This window comes from Fukomys damarensis, unplaced genomic scaffold (genome assembly GCF_012274545.1).
Source record: "Fukomys damarensis isolate Sample0158 unplaced genomic scaffold, DMR_v1.0_HiC HiC_scaffold_10, whole genome shotgun sequence".
Classification (NCBI taxonomy): domain Eukaryota; kingdom Metazoa; phylum Chordata; class Mammalia; order Rodentia; family Bathyergidae; genus Fukomys; species Fukomys damarensis.
Window position 1 is genome coordinate 30,837,675 of NW_022900922.1, and position 16,127 is coordinate 30,853,801.

At 39.0% G+C, this 16,127-nt stretch overlaps 1 protein-coding gene across 1 annotated transcript in view; it reads left to right on the forward strand.

Annotated features, from left to right (window-relative positions):
- The window catches only part of Ofcc1 (orofacial cleft 1 candidate 1), a 539,007-nt gene that overhangs the window by 386,511 nt on the left and 136,369 nt on the right, over window positions 1–16,127 (forward strand). The window contains exons 17-18 of the mRNA XM_010623072.2: window positions 1,725–1,889; window positions 1,991–2,143. Coding sequence (XP_010621374.1) covers window positions 1,725–1,889; window positions 1,991–2,143 — 318 coding nt within the window. The remainder of the gene's footprint in view (window positions 1–1,724; window positions 1,890–1,990; window positions 2,144–16,127) is intronic.

Consider the following 16,127-nt stretch of genomic DNA (forward strand, 5'->3'; position numbering starts at 1 on the left):
GGAATTGGCACGTGTATGAAACACATCTGAATCCTCTTTCATCTCCTTTATCTTCCATCCCTTCTCCCTGCATCCATTTCTTGACCCCTCCTTTTATGTACCTGTTTTCAATACTTAATGTTTATATTTTTTGTATTGGATGCTATACAGATTAGTTTTTAATTAATAAGTAGAAATTATGTATATTTATAGCATATAATACGATATTTTGATATCTGTATGCTTTGAGGACTAGGTATATCAAAATATTTAATGTACGCATTGCCTCATGTACTTCACTTTATGGTAAAAACACTTAAAATCTACATCCTTAACAATTTTCAAATATGCAATGTATTATCATAAACTATAGCCACCACGTTGTATATGAGATCTCTTGAATTTACTCCTCCTCATTGAAATTTTGTCTCCTTTGATATACATCTGTATTCCCGCCTCCTTCTGCCCACAACCTGTGGTAACCACTATTAAGTTCTTTGATTGTATGATTTCGATTATTTCAGATTCCATCTACTAAATGAGGGTATGCAGTTTTTTTTCTTTTGTGGGGGTTAATGTCCTTTATCTGTGCTGTCACAAATGACAGAATTTCCTTTCTTGAGGGAGGATATTTTCCTATTGTGCATATATACAGTGTTTTCTTTATCCATTCATTTAGATTTATTCCTTATCTGCTTACTGTGAATGTGCTGCAATGAACATAGGGAAGCTACCATTACTTTCAAGATATTTGTATGTGTTTCTCTCTCACCATTTGGGTCTCTGATACATTTTGGTCATCAGCTGCTGCACGCTGAATCCCTGGAGACTTCGTGTTCTGTGACGAACATTTTATTGCTCAACATTCCAAGGCTGTGAATTCAGACAGGATGTATCATGACAAACTATTCTGTTTGCTCAAACTAAGTCACGAGACCAGCCAAAGGAGGAAGGTTGTGCCTCCTGACACAGGAACGACGTTGGCATTGCAGAAAAGCACAATGTGATGCAAAGTACCGTGTGGCTCTCTTGGACACACAATCTGTCACATTGCGTTTCATACACTTCGGCACAGCTTCTAGCATGAGTGTCAACAAATATTTATTGAACAAAACATAAAAATTAAAAGAAATGAACAAAACACACAAGTTTGAAGAAATGAAATCGAAAGCTTTGTGCATAGGTTGACCCGAGTGTGTGCTCCTGTCCTCCTGTTCCGCCACCATTCTGGAGCTTTGAACAACTTGTTTGGAACCTCTGAGGGTGTTTATCCATGTGTCGGATTTGTGAGATTTGATGGTAATAGTGACAGTTGAGAGAAAAACATATGAAAGCTGTCCTTCCTAGAGAGATATGTAGATTCTTAACAAGAGCAATTATTAGTAGTAGCATCAATGATAATGTAGTTAAGGAAATATGTTTTCCAAAGGTTAAAATAGAAGGCTGTTATAGTTTGGACCTTAAATATCTCCTGAAGGTCCACATGCTGAAGGCTTAGACACCAGCCTGTGGCATTACTGAGATCTGGTGGAATCTTGACGAGGTGGAGCCTGTGGAAGAAAGTTTTTGGGAATTATCAGTCAGTATTTACTAGAGGAACAGATCTAACAAGATATACACATATACATGAATTTACAAGATTGGCTTACAGTGGCCACCCACAGAGTTGGATAAGGAAGAGTGCAGAGGGTCTGTCTGTATACTGGAGGCGAAAGGATTTAGTCAAAGTCTGGTGCTCACTGCAGTGTCCCCTGCAAGTCCGTATCAGGAGGCCGATGGGTCAGCACTGGAAGGCTGAAGAGTCTACACTGGCTGCAGGCCGAAGGATCTGCACCAGAAGCTGAAGAGTCTGCACTGGGAGGCAGAAGGATGGTGTCCATGTTGAAATGTCATACCTTTATACCATCCAGGTAATGAGCCGCCCTAGGATGGGTGTGGAATTGCTGATCCAATTTAGTTCAGCTTTTCTTAACCAACTATTCAAATTGACACAGTCAATCAACTGTCACAGGGGACGTGGCTTTGAAGGGGATATTGGGACCCTGCCTGCCACCGCACTACTCCTGGCCATCGTGAGCAGCCTGCAGCCTCTGCTGCCGCATGCTTCATCATCATGCACAGGCACAACAGGGCCCACTGGCAGTGGTCTGAAACTTCTGATACTGTGAGCCAAAAATAGGCTTTTCCTCTTTCAAGATGCTCACCTCAGGTGTTTTGTCACAGCAATGGAAAAGTGATGAACACAAGTGCTAGGTTGCTCTCTGATGGTTTCTCACCTTCCACGTCCGCCGTCCCTTTTGCTGTTCAGATGCACTAATGCTCTAAGGGCCTTTGCACTTGTGCCTCTTTTCTCTCTTTTGTCTTTTGCACTCCTGGTTCTTTGTGTTGTGGCTAAGTGGCAGGGCTTTACTGACCACCCTATGTAAAGCAAGACCTTTCCCCTGTCTAGTTAACCTACCCATCTTCTTGTCTGTTTCCTTTAAAAGTACAGTGTAAACCATTTTTTGCATTGATATTTTGATGTACTCATTTCTGTTCCCTCTCACCAAACAGAAACTGTGGGTAAGTGTCCCTCTATTCTGGTCACTTCTGGTTCTTCAGGCCCAATCCTGGAGTACTGCACATAGTATGACCATTAAATGATTTTTGAGTAAGTGAATAGAAGTATGCATGACTGATCACTTCTCTTTCTCAATCTCTCAACCTCTTTGGGCTGTCATAACTATTTATTTACTTCCAGTCTCTTCTTTCTCTTCTGTCTCCCCGCCCTCTGTCCCCCACCTCTGGTATTATAGAATAATTAACTGATATACACGTTTCTTTTAAAACCATGGCTGAGGATATGGGGGCTGCTGAGACCTCTATAAACTTCTGTTTTAAATGGTCTGAGATACAATCTCAACAATTTCCTTGATGTTTTATTAGAGCTAGTAAATCATTTATTGAGGCAGTCTTTACCCAAATCCTCTTCAAATCCCCATAAAATGCATTTAACACAGAATACCGTGGTACACAGCTTCAAAGATATGTCTGACTTTGGGTGGGAAAGTACTTGCTCCAATGCAGCAAATTCATATGTTTATATTTTCTGTCTGTCTGTCTGTCTGTCTTGTACACTCACATGTTAATGCGCTCCTCCTCAAGCCCCGCTGCTTCATTGAACCTACCGATTTTGTTGAATTTAGTAGAGTTTAAAACTTTAGTAAATCACAGTTACCACATGTGTTCAATGTACAAAGACTTTAGCTAGACAAATGAAAGTTTGGTTCATTGCCCAATCATTTTTAACAAATATAATTTGAAGACCATTAAACTTTTTTTCTCCACAAGAAAGATATTTAACTAAATTGGCTCTGAGGGTTTGAAGAGAACATTATCTCCACATATCATACCGTCATCGAGCCTCTGCCATAGGGTCGGGGATCAGAGGTGACTCCTCTCTGTCTCTCCTGGCAGGATCTGCATCATGGCTGATTCTTCTGTACTCTCAGTATGTTGACATTTTTTGTTTTCTTTGATATATATGTTTATGTGAGGTCATCATCTGCTGCAAATTTAGATGATATGAGATCATCAGGGCATCCCTCAGTGCTTTGTAAATTGCTTACACTTAATAAAATGTGTTGAATTAATATATGAAAGGGAAGGTCAGCTGAGACCATTAGCAGTTCCAGGAGAAAGTTCTGTAGAAAGGACCACTGGTGCAAAACTTGAAGCAGACTTTAAACATTCTGGGCCAAGTTTATCTGTGATGACGATTGCTGCTTCTCCTCTTTCTCCTTCTTTTTCTCCTTTGATGTCTCTTCCTAAATGTCTCTGCTCCCCTGTCTTCTGATGACAGCACTCTCCCACCAACCTATACATATTCCAAGGGGTTGGCTGTGGTGCATGGTATTTTTCTATCACTGCTGTGATTGGCCCAGGGCTGGCCATGTGACCTGAACCAAGCTACCTTGGATTTTATATTTGTTACTTGGAAATAAAAAGTTTTTCTCCTCCACTAGGTCTTCAGCTGGGGTGATTGCATTTTGATGCTTCCTGTCGACAGGGAAACCCTCTTACTCCCTGTACTTTCCCTTAACCCTTCTTTTGAATGGTTAACATTTGCAGCCTATTTGAAATCAGGACGTGAAAAGGTTTCATGGATGTTTTATAGATGATACATATGTATTTTGTTCTGTGGACAAGAAAATAATAAAAAGATGGCTCATGGGGACTTATGTAGGCATGATTATGTAGATAAATTCTATGCTCACGTGAGAACTTGTAGAGTAGCCTTTCTATGGGCTGTTCCAGTTATGTGGTTTTGGTTACATGCAGTAAACTGTGGTCTAAAAAATAAATGGAAGATGGAAAGTTCCAGGAATAAAAAACTCATACGTTGTAGCTTGCACGCTGCTCTGAATAGCATGATGAAGTCTTCCACCAACCCGTTTGTTCCAGCCCAGGGTGTGAATCATCCCTTTGTCTGGTATGTCCGTGTTAGCTGTCTCCACTGTCAGACTGACCGATACAGCACCACTGGGCTGTGTACATGTGAGCCTTACTTTTGGGACAACACTTTGTCACAGTGCCTACGTCATTCACCTCACTTCATCCTGTCTTGCTTCTTCATCCTGTCTTGCTTCTTGTTATACCATCTCGCATCATCACAAGAGTGAGAGAACAGTACAGCAAGACATTACTGAACAGAACACATGTACATAATTTTTATTATAGTGTATATAACTGTTCTATTTTACTATCATTGATTGTTGTTAATCTCTGATTGTGCCTAATTTATAAATTAAACTTATCATACACGCGTATGGGAGAAGCATAGTATGTCTGTGGTCTCCAGCATCCACTGGACATTTCATGATGTATCCTTTGCAGACAAAGGGAGACTACTGTATTTCAGGTAAAAAAATATTACCTACTGGAAAGCTTTAACTTAGTTTTCTTCTATGAGAGCAAGGACTTTGGGGAGAGAACTTATTGTGTCCATTCAGTTAATTACATAAATAACCACTCATTTGCCTGTTTAATTAGAACTATAGAATCTTGTAGCCTGTGGAGTGAATTGAGTTCCTTTCTTCCTAATGCAGTGCCTTAATCTTTGTACAGTGATTTCTCCAAAGAAGTAAGCCAGGCGATGTGTTAAGTACCTCTGAAAGTTGTGCTAATGACTGTTAGAAAGCAGTAGATATCACTCTAGTGGCTTAAAGATGTTAACATAGTTTTCAGGGGTATCTAACTCTCGACTGGGGAGAAGGCTCATAACAAGACAACCTTAAAATGTTTCCATTACTATTCCAATGCGATGAGGTAGGTAGGCAGCCAGAGAATCATACACTTTCTGAGCAGGAAGGGATCTTGGGGATGATTTAGTTCAGCCCAGTCAGTTTACACAAGTTCTGTAAAGCTGAGATCTCTAGAAGTTCAGTGCTTTGCCCTAGGTCATGGAGGTAATAAGTAGTGGGAATGGGGCTGGAAGCCACATCCTTTCTACGTCAATCCGCCTCACCTGTAAATAATAAATTCTCCTGAGAACACACTCTAGTCCTTTCAGAGCTTCCTGTTTCTATCAATTGCATGCCACTCTGATATTTATCAATACCTCAAGCAGAATGTGCCGATTCTGGGGAAAACCCATTTAATGGATTAATGTATGTTTTCTCCTGCCAAGGAAGAGTGGAGTGGGCAGAAGCCCAGATGTTTGCAAAATGCACATGTTGGCCACACAGACTGAGGCCTTTCTGTGTTCTCAGCTGGGAATTTATGTGGCTGACCTGAGTGTGTTGCTTAGGGAAGGAATGGGTTAACAATACAGGAAAGTTATTCTTTAATAACAGTGATACAATTTCCTTTTTATAACACACATGTGATTTGCCATTGAAATAAAATGCAGATGCTTCTTTGATTGGCGTATTCCCTATTGTGCCTTTCGAAAACACCTTCACATATGGTCTGCCTCATTCTTGAGAAATGACTTGTTGTTTATGTCATACAAACAGAACAGATTGATTTTACAGTGAGTAAGGAGGTTGATGAATTATACGTTGGAGAGAAATCCTTGTCTTGACAATCTAAACACTTGAAAATAAATGTTGCCTTTTGGAAAAGGCTCTCATGATCCATCCATGATCCCTTCATTTCATGCTTCCTTTCTAGGGATTAAATAGATATACATATGCAGTCTCCTGAACACAAAGGTAGTTACAGGCATCTCAAATATAATTTTCTTTTTGCCATCAAATACATCCTGGGAGATACTGGGTCAAAATATGACAGAGCTGCCCTAAAAGAACCAACCAGAAATATCAACTTGAGCATTGTATCTGTACTATGACCAGAATGAGACATTCTTGATCTTGAGTAGAATTATCCAATTTATCCAGTGAATTTTAAATTTAAGATGCTTATGCTAAGAAGCTTTCTAAGGGATCCCCTACTTTATTCCTTAAAAATTACTCTGCATAATTTAGTGAAGGTAATGCTGTGTACTCTTTCCTCCGATAACAGGCTAATCACATCCATTTGTGCAAACTTTTACAGGTTATAAATCTCTTTCCTATTCATTATTTTCCATGTGATGCACAGAAAAGCTTTACAGGTATATAACTGAGGTGCAGGGAGATTAAGCACCGTACTAACACTTAACTAGTGTTTGTCTATCACCATCCAGTGTTTCTTACCCTGTAGCATGTCATCTCCCTCACCAGCCTCAGATACACACAGAAATTTACTTTGTGCATTCATAACTTTTAAAATAGTATGTTTCACATTACATTCTATTGGCATGCCTTGCAGAGTTGGGTGGATGCAGAGTGAAGATAAAATGCCATGGAGGCATCTAAACCAGGTCTAGAATGGTTTGACAGAGGAAAATATACAGGGAGGTATACTCCTGAGAGCGATTCATTGGTGATCCACTTACACTTAGATATTTATTGATTCATGTCTTCATCTTATTAGGTATGGCTGAAGCATGACCATATATTCATCCTGAGAAGGAATCAATCTTGGTAGCTAAGCATATAGTGTCTGACGTCATAATACCTCCACTCAAGTTAGATTTATGACTTGAACAAGCTCCTAGAACTCCTTGTACCTGAATTTCTTTATTTGCGAAATTAAGCTAGTAGTATATGTCCACAAAAAGGGAGGGCTAGTCTCCCTTTCATAGGGTTTTATCTGGATAAGTCAGGGCATCTCAAATCATCACCCATTTTGATTTCTGTAAAAGTAGAACCAAAATCACTTATTTTCTATAAAGGCGATCATGAATGTAGATAGAAGAGAGGAGAATGGTGGTCTATGGTCACTTGTCAAGATATAAAGGCAGGAAGATGATTTGGGACTTAATTGCTTCTGCAAAATCTCTTCCCCTTTGCCACTTTGTACTGGCGAGAAGCAAATCTCAGTTCCTACCTGTGCTCCAGGGGAGGAAGTCATACAGAATGTGAGCACCAAGGGCCGGGAGCCATAGAGACCCACTCTTGGGATCCTAGTCCATCTGTCCCATCACAAAGCTTATACAAAAAAGGCTGCTGATTTCATGAACTACTCCATATGGAAGATTCCAGTCCAGTTTGCTTTTTAGTGAGCCTGAGGCTGGTAGATCCCTATGGCCAGACTTCTATGCTTCCTGTGTTTCCTCTTCCTCCCAGAAGACTCTTTGGTTTTGCCCTGTTCATTTATACCTTGATAATGTGACTATAGATCACCACACCATTATTTCCTTTAGAGGATGATTTTGGTACTATTTTTATGAATATAGTTTCTCTTTGCATCCTAAGCTTCATGTTTACTTTTTGTAGTGCTGGATGTGCCTAATGAACTCATTTTAAAAGCTGTTCCTAACATGGTTTCTTCTTGGTTATCCTGTAATTTTATACATAAGAATCTATAACAGCTTTCATAAATGATCTCATGTTCTGGATCCCATAGTACTTGCATTTCCTAAATTGATAAGAAACATTGCATCAGCTTTTACCTCATCTGTGTCCACATAAGTAAAACACAAATACAGAATTTAATTACTGCTGACATCTACTAGGTAATGCAAGGCTTTGATCTGTCAGACTTTCCTCGTGTTTAAAAGTAGTTAACGGGCGGCAGTAGGCAGTCTTGGCTATACTCCACTATCCATCTTCACCCCATACTGAGGGAGCTGCCTCCACTGGATGAAGAAGGAAGATGCTTTCCCAGCCTTTTATGTACTGTCAGTGGTCGCAGACCCAGTTCTCTCCAATGATGCGAGAAGACATCAGCCTGGGTTTCCTTCCTTCTAAAGGTGATGGAAGCCCCTTGCACCAGCCTCTTGTTCCTTCCCATTTGGGTCATTGCAATGAGGTTGTGGTGCTGGACATTTCTGTGGACAGCATGCATCATGGCATCAGGAGAGGAAGAGAATGGGAGAGGAATAACCCAAGTTGTGTTGAGCCTGTGTGTCTCCTCTCCTTCTACCTATTTCAAAAAAAAATTTTTTTTTTTTTTTAGTCAAGATAATTAAATGCACTGGTGTTTGAAATTCTTGGATGAATATTCTGTTGCCAGCAGCTGAAAGCATTGTTACTAAGACAATTAACCTGGATAAATGCTTTCTTGATGTGGTGGACTTTTGCACACATCGAGAAGCAGATGTTTGTTCTTTTATTTGGCAGGTATCAATTGTATCCTATCTTCTGGACACATAATATTGGAAATTTTCCATGTTATCTGGGATCTGTCTAACCTGAGTGTGTGTCTAGTTGCTTTTCAGTTTGGCATGATTTGGAAAATGAGCACAGTGTGGTGCAGGAGATTCCTCTCTGAAGATACCACACTGATTCAGTTGGGGAGTTGGAGAATGAGGTGAATAGAATTAATTTAGCCAACTGTCTGGAAACTAACATGGCATCAGTGATAAGATTTAAATATCCAGGAGCTTCAGACTATGAGTCAGTCCAAATTCAAGCTGCATGATTTAAATGATGAAAGGGCAAAACTGGGCATGAAGCGATGTAGGAATTTACTTGATGCAAAAACTCAAATGGCCAGAAAAATAGATAATGCTCTGTTGTAATAGTTTGCAAACAACATCAAGAAAACAATTGAGTGGGTGTATTTCAAGCTCGAGGCATTGTAAACTCTTTCACTCTCATATACTTTATGCCTTCTTTAATAAACTAGAGTGTCTTGGGCCAGTTTCATCGGTGACGGTAGGTGATCATTCATTTCACAATCCACTAATTTTCATGATTATTCAGTATTTTATGTTACCTAAACTGCTTTGGATTTTGTCTACTCAAATTGTAATATGGCAATAGCTTATATGATCTTAGAATCATTAATTCATTTGGTGTTTTCAGGCCATGGGAGTTGGTCCCTTCTTTCTCCAAATACAAGCAAGAGCTTGAGGGTTTTAAATGTGCTGATGGTATATCAAACTTTTTGAAGTATACATTGATGGTATATTTACCTAGTGTATCTTGTTAAGAAGACGCAAAGTGCATAGAGAATTTCTAGAAAGAAAACAACTGAAATCAGTTATAGTAGAGTCCTTTCTTCATGGACACAAATGTATATTTACCTTAAATTTATTTTTAGTTTATCTGTTGAAGTATTATATAACATATTGCAAATAATCAAGAAGTGGTTATTTAAGGTTTTAAAATCTTTTAAATTGGAAATTGTTTGCTATGAACTTTCATACATGTTTTTCAGGACTGTGTTATGAGTGCTCAGTATGATGGCTGATCTCTCTGCCCCTCCTTCCCGCTGTAACCTTCCTTACCTATATAGCTTGAGGCTCATTGCTAGCTTTTGCCCAGCTGCCACTGAATACGTATTTCAGGGTCATCCCACTTACGATTTTTCATGACTACTGAATTCATTTTGGGAAATTTTAACACTTAAAAAAATTCTTCTTAATATTAAAGTTAGGTTTAAAAAGTTACCAATATCAGTTTGACCCACTAAAATCTAAGGCAAAGAAAACAAAACAAAACAAAAAATAACCCAATCTTTTTACTTGTCCTGTTTATGTATGTGTGTATGTATGGATGGATTTATCTATCCACCTACTTTATTTGTGCATCTGTCTCTCAAGCTGTAAAGATTTATCAAATATCATTTAGGTAAATTATTGAGTTATCACATCTTGATTTTAATATTCCTCCCCATCTTCTTATCCAGTCACCCTCTATGGTGATTGGAAAAACAATACGCAGCTCTATACAGATGCTTTGGAAGAGTGTAAGGGTCAGGATGAATGTAGCTTCTGTCTCTGGGAAACACAAAGGATGAGCAGAGCACACGGTTTCCATTGATGGACTGAAAGCTGTCATGGCCAAGCCTCTTTACAGATTCAGTAGACATGACTGTTCCCCAATATTCGGTCTCTCCTTCCCAGAATACAGAAGACTGTATCCTGAGTCCTTTTGTAGCTGGTGAAGTTTGTCTGGATTCTTCTGATCGATAAATTAGGAGCAGAAGGAATACAAGTTATTCTTGTGCAAAGCATTTAACTGCTAGTGTCTGAGTTCCTCTCTCCACCCCTACACAGTGATGGCGCAGCAGGCCTTGGGTGGAAATGGCAGAAGCTAGGCTCACCAAGGCTTCATATGGCAGGAAGCTGTACTGAGCACCCGCCCTGTGACAAGCTTCACATGAGTGAGAAGTAACTGTTGTTTAGATCATTCAGTGACTACTACCACTGCATAACCCAGCAATTCAGTGACCGGCTCTGAGGGTCTGAGAAGCACAGAAATGTTTAATTCTCTTGAGGGAGTATTTTGAAAATTATGTGTAATGGAACTGAAATATAGGAAAGTGACTCTTAGCTAGTGATGAGTGAGCCCGTCCAACCTGCCGTGTCTATCTAATAGAAAATCTTAATTCACCCTCAGAACATCTGGGTGAGGTTGTTAATATAATATTCAATTACAACTATAGAAGCAGTGTAATTTGCTGTGGAAGTATTTTAAATTTGGAAAATCCCAAAGGCCTCAGGATATATTAGAAGTTGAATGCATGTTGTACTGGGAAGGGGATAATGGGTATATATGAAGGTCATGATCTTTCATTAAACAACTGTTAGTTCTTCTGTCACTACTGCCTAAAATATGCACTCAAAGCCAACTCCTTGCAGTATATTTTGACATAACCACTCTGCTTGTGAGTTATCATTTAAGGAAATTTGTTCTCAAGACAACCAGGCCCCTCTTGGACCCTCCCGCTCTGATCCCCTTCTTCAGCTGTCCTGAGCCCCTGGGGAACTTCCTGATCTCTGTTCTCTTAGTTGCGATGCTTCCGGGCTGCACTCAATGGACACGTGATGTAGATCACACCGCACCACACCCCTCTTTGCCTGACTAGCCTTTCCTAAATGTCTCATATTATAACCAGAACCTCACGGGTCTAAGAGACTGAATAAAAGGTGAGGGGAGCTGAAAAGAAGGCGATGGAGGAGGGTCAGTGAAAGGCCGAATGTTAAGTATAACTGCTCTCCAAGTATAAGAAAATTTAGCCTTCAAATTAATGTGGGCTATTCCACACCGACATTCCTCATCTCCCCTTCATGCTCCTATTGTGAGGTTTGCCCTCACTCGTTCTTCCTGAGAAAGCCTCTGTCATCAGTCTTGATGGCGTTCATTTCTACTCCCCTTTAGGAAAACTCCAGCCTCTATGACCAGGTTTTGTCCTGTGAGTTCCTCCTGCTTACTTGACAGGCCTGCTCTAGACCTAATCAGAAAGTTTCCCAAGCTGGCAGTGACAGGTAAAGAATGGAACCAGAGTCCGAAAGGGACTTTGATCTTCAGAGTGAGTTCTCCTGGGACCCTGTCAGCTGGAGGTACAGCGTTGTCTCCTGTTCTTTCTGATATTCAGCAAATCACTCTGTACCATATACACCTAAAACATGTTACATGCATGTGGACATGGGAGTCGTCATATCCCACACAATTAATATTCTCGGAAAGAATCCAGTCTACGGTCACATTAAGGGAGAAGAATTCCTAATCACAATATTGCCTTCACTAGTTTCCTCCTCTCAAGGATACAAGTGCACTCACCTGTCCTTGATGACAGGAAATGTATTTGCACCACTCTAAATAGCACAGCATACTACAAAAATAAAACAACATGTGATTAAAAAGTACAAGAAAAGATAATGTAAAAAAGGACAAGCTAAGCATGAGATGTCTGAGTTGCTGCTGCTTTATAGGGCAGACTTTTGCAGTAAAATTTTTATAAGTAGAAATGCACTCTAGAGTATGATTAGAGCACAGTAAATATGCAAGACACATAGCTGTTCATTATTATAGTTATTACACACGGTATATATTGGTATGTGCTACACTTATATATGACTGGCAGTGCAGCAGTTGTGTGAATGCCAGCATGACCACAACTGCATGTGAGGAATTGCCTTGTGCTAGTAAAATATCACAACAGCTCTAACATCACTAGGTGATACCAGAACACCATCGTGTTATCAGTGTGTCCTTAACTAATGCATCGTTACTGAGCATGTCTAGCGTTTGCAGTACTGAGCAGGACAATGCTGGCTTCAGTAGATGACTCTGAATCTTGTATTTCTCCATATAAATCCTGAATATCTCAGTGCTTGAAAAATATGGCCAAAAAAGAGCCAGCAACTCATTGACATCTGTTTCTTTTTAATCTATATCAAAACATAGAGGTGACATTATAGCTTTTCAACACCTGATACTCAGGGACATTCTTAGGTAGGACATCTTTCTCACAGTTTTGCACAGACTATGGACTAAAATTTGAGGCAGGAGGAGTTTGTCTTCCAAGTCCATTCTAAGTCTAACAATTTTAAAACAGTTATTGTCCCTACTTCTCTCATGTAGATAAAAACCAGTACATGTGCTTCTCCGTAATTTTCCACTGTTTGATGGTAGCTCATAAAAATTCTATAAGTGCACTTGAATTTGAGGGGAGCATTAAATTTTCTACATTTCCAACTATGATAAAAGGACATCCTGCCATTGACACATTTCAACAATGAAAATTCTTATCCTCTTTCTTCTGAACATCATACTTTTACATTAAATTGTCATTCCTCTTTACCCGCTGTTTTGAATTTGAAACACTAATGTGATCCCCAAATTAAAACAGTTCTTAAGCATTTGATATTTTTTCTTTGTAATATCTCTGGCAAACATCTCCTGTCTTCATTTCCCTTTGTGGCTTAATTGTTGCGATGAACACTTTAATATTTTTAAGCCCATCAGACAGAAATATTTAGGAGGAATCAGAAATATTTAGGAGACATGAGTTGCAAATGTCAGAAGGGTACAGTTCCTTGACCTGGCCCATGAGTCATGTACACCTGCCAGGGAGCAAAGCTCTGAATTCTGCTGAGGCTTTCAGAGATGAAGGTTCTCTTAGAAGAACACAGGTGGAAGAGTTTTCTTTTATATTTTTTTTCTTTTTGCCTCTTTGGGAGAAACATTTGTTGTACCCCATGGAGCTAAAACAGGAGAATTGTGCTCAATAATAGTAAATCTTAAATTTATTCTTGTCTTGGGTGCCTTTCTGATTCTGGCTGATAGCAGATCAGAATCAAGGGAACAATTTAAGAGCAATAGTTCTAAGGATGTTTTAAATTAAAGTTGGTTGAGAATTTTTTGGGCTTCAGAGCTTCTTTAGATAATTCAGTTTTTTCCTTAAGGGATTGAGTGCTTTTCTTATTTTTCATTTGATTTCTGACCTTTCTGTCCATGTCCCCACTCTACAATATGTTAATTTTAGTTTTGCTCCTAAGTAGTTAGAGCAAGTAACAAGCCAAACAGTTTGAAATGTCAGGTTTGGCTTATTTTGGAGTTTTTTCTTGAGATATAAGTTAGCCTATTTTACTCTCTGCATACCCTCCTACTATTGCAACCCTTGTACCCCCTTCCACCTCACTGTTTTCTCCACAGAGGCTACTCAATAACCCTTGGCTCTCTACTGGCCAGTTCTTACACCCTTTCCAGCACACACCATCTCCCACCCTTGTAGTATTTTAATAATTGGTATTATATATAATCACAAAATATTGGGCCCATTTTCCCTCAGCTTGATCCTTTATTTCTCTCCTTTCATTTCTAAAATATCCACTAGGAGCTGAGACCCAAATCTAAACATTTCCTGAGTTCCAGACTCTGATCAACTAGTCAATAGTAATTATGACTTCAAAGTCAAAAGGTGCAGACCTGAATCTGACCCGACCTTCGTCATCAACCAGAACTTTCTCCTGTTCTGAGAAATAGATCGGTTTTGCAAATAGTCTCTGCTGTGGCATCTACTTGAAGTTTTACACTTTCTTTGTTCCACAAGTTGAATCATTGATTTATCAAAGACACATTTATTTGGTACCAACCATTATTATGTCAGATACAAAGATGAATAAAATGGTAATTTCACCATTGCAGTGAGTGTCACATGTGTTCTTAAATTTCTTGCCATTAAAAAACATGCCATTTATTTCACATTAGTTCTCATAAAAGGTACTAGTCTATAGATACCATTCTATTTCTCATATCTTTTACTCAATTCTATGGATTTAAGTCTGTATTGATGCATGTAATATTATAGTAACTAACATAATGTGCCAGATATTGAAATAGATTCCAGTAACTGTGCATTGTTTCATAATGTATATTTGCTTACCTTTGATTGGGAGAAAGTAGACTATTTCCAATACCACTTTCAGAAACAATGTTAAGCATGTCCTTTTATAGTACTACATGAAAATTACTCTTGAATTACACCTAGAAGTGGATTGCTGGATTGAAATGTACAAGTGTGCTTTATTCACCTAAGTAGTTGCAGAATATTTCTATCCACCAGTAACTGGCCACGAGGGTCTTGTTTTCTCAAAGGACTTCCTACAGGTAGTATTATTTGGTTTTCTGGTGTGATCTCCCTCAAGTAGATATTTCATTTTTGTTTTAATTTGCATCCTGTAATTACAAATAAGTTTGAATAGTCTTTCATCCACTTCCTGGTGTTTGAGGTTCTTCTGTGATTAGCTTGTTTTTGTATTTTGGTAATTTCATTTATTTTTCTTGCTAATATGTGGAATTTTCTGTTAAATTCTAAATATTTTTACTTTATTTATATCACATTTTGTCAGTATCTTTTCTAACCTGATATCTTTCTATTCAATATCTTTTCTCAGTCATCTGTCTCTTAAATTTTATGTTTTGTACCTTTTTAAATTGAAATCCTTATTTATAATGTTACCTAATTCATCACTTTCACCTTATGGTTTATGCATTTTGAGTCCTGTTTTAAATACATTTTTCTGTGCCCTGAATCATAAAGATACTCCCTTGCATGTTCTTCTTCTTAGAGTTATAATTTGTTATGTACCTTTAACACATCCCATTTAAAATTCACTAAACACAGTTCTACTGTATTTTTAATCCACACAGCTTACCAGTTTCCCCTTTTCTCTGTTCTAAAGAATGTCTTTTATATAGATGAGGAAGTTGATAGGAAATTTAACTTATTTGCCCCATAACATGCTGTGATTCTCACCCAGATTTCTTACCTTGAAATTCTTAAGTCTTCCCTCTATATTTGTTGTGGAACTTGCGGTCTCCTTGAAGACAGAGGCTGTGTGCATGCCCAGCATCACTGAGAACAATGATGCCACATGCAGTTGCTCACTACACATCTGTTGGAGTTGCAGTATTTTTCTATATCACTCTTTGTCCTTTTACCCTCTGTAGATTATCATAAAAGTTGTACAATTGCTTTTCATCCATTCTGTGGCAAGCCCTGTTCCCAGAATGCTGCCATCTGATTAGATTTGCCTTGGCATCTGAAGGCTGGACACAGTCCAAGGCTCACTGGTGGAGTTGACACCACCATTTGACTTGGAGAATGGTACTTTCATGGCCCTCGTGGAACAGTTCCAGTCATAATAGGAATGTCAATGAAAGGTTCAAATCTGGGACACATTAAGGTAATTGTGGGACATGACAACTTTGGAGACATGGATTTTCATCTCCATCTTGATGCTACATCATGGCCATGTTCTAAATGACAAGCTTTCTGGTGATACACTTGCAAGCATAAAGAGTGCTTCTATCTCCTTCTCCAACTGTGCATTGTTGGGGTGGGTAGTATGGAGGAAATTCAGTTCCGATCTTTGGTTTTCTGCC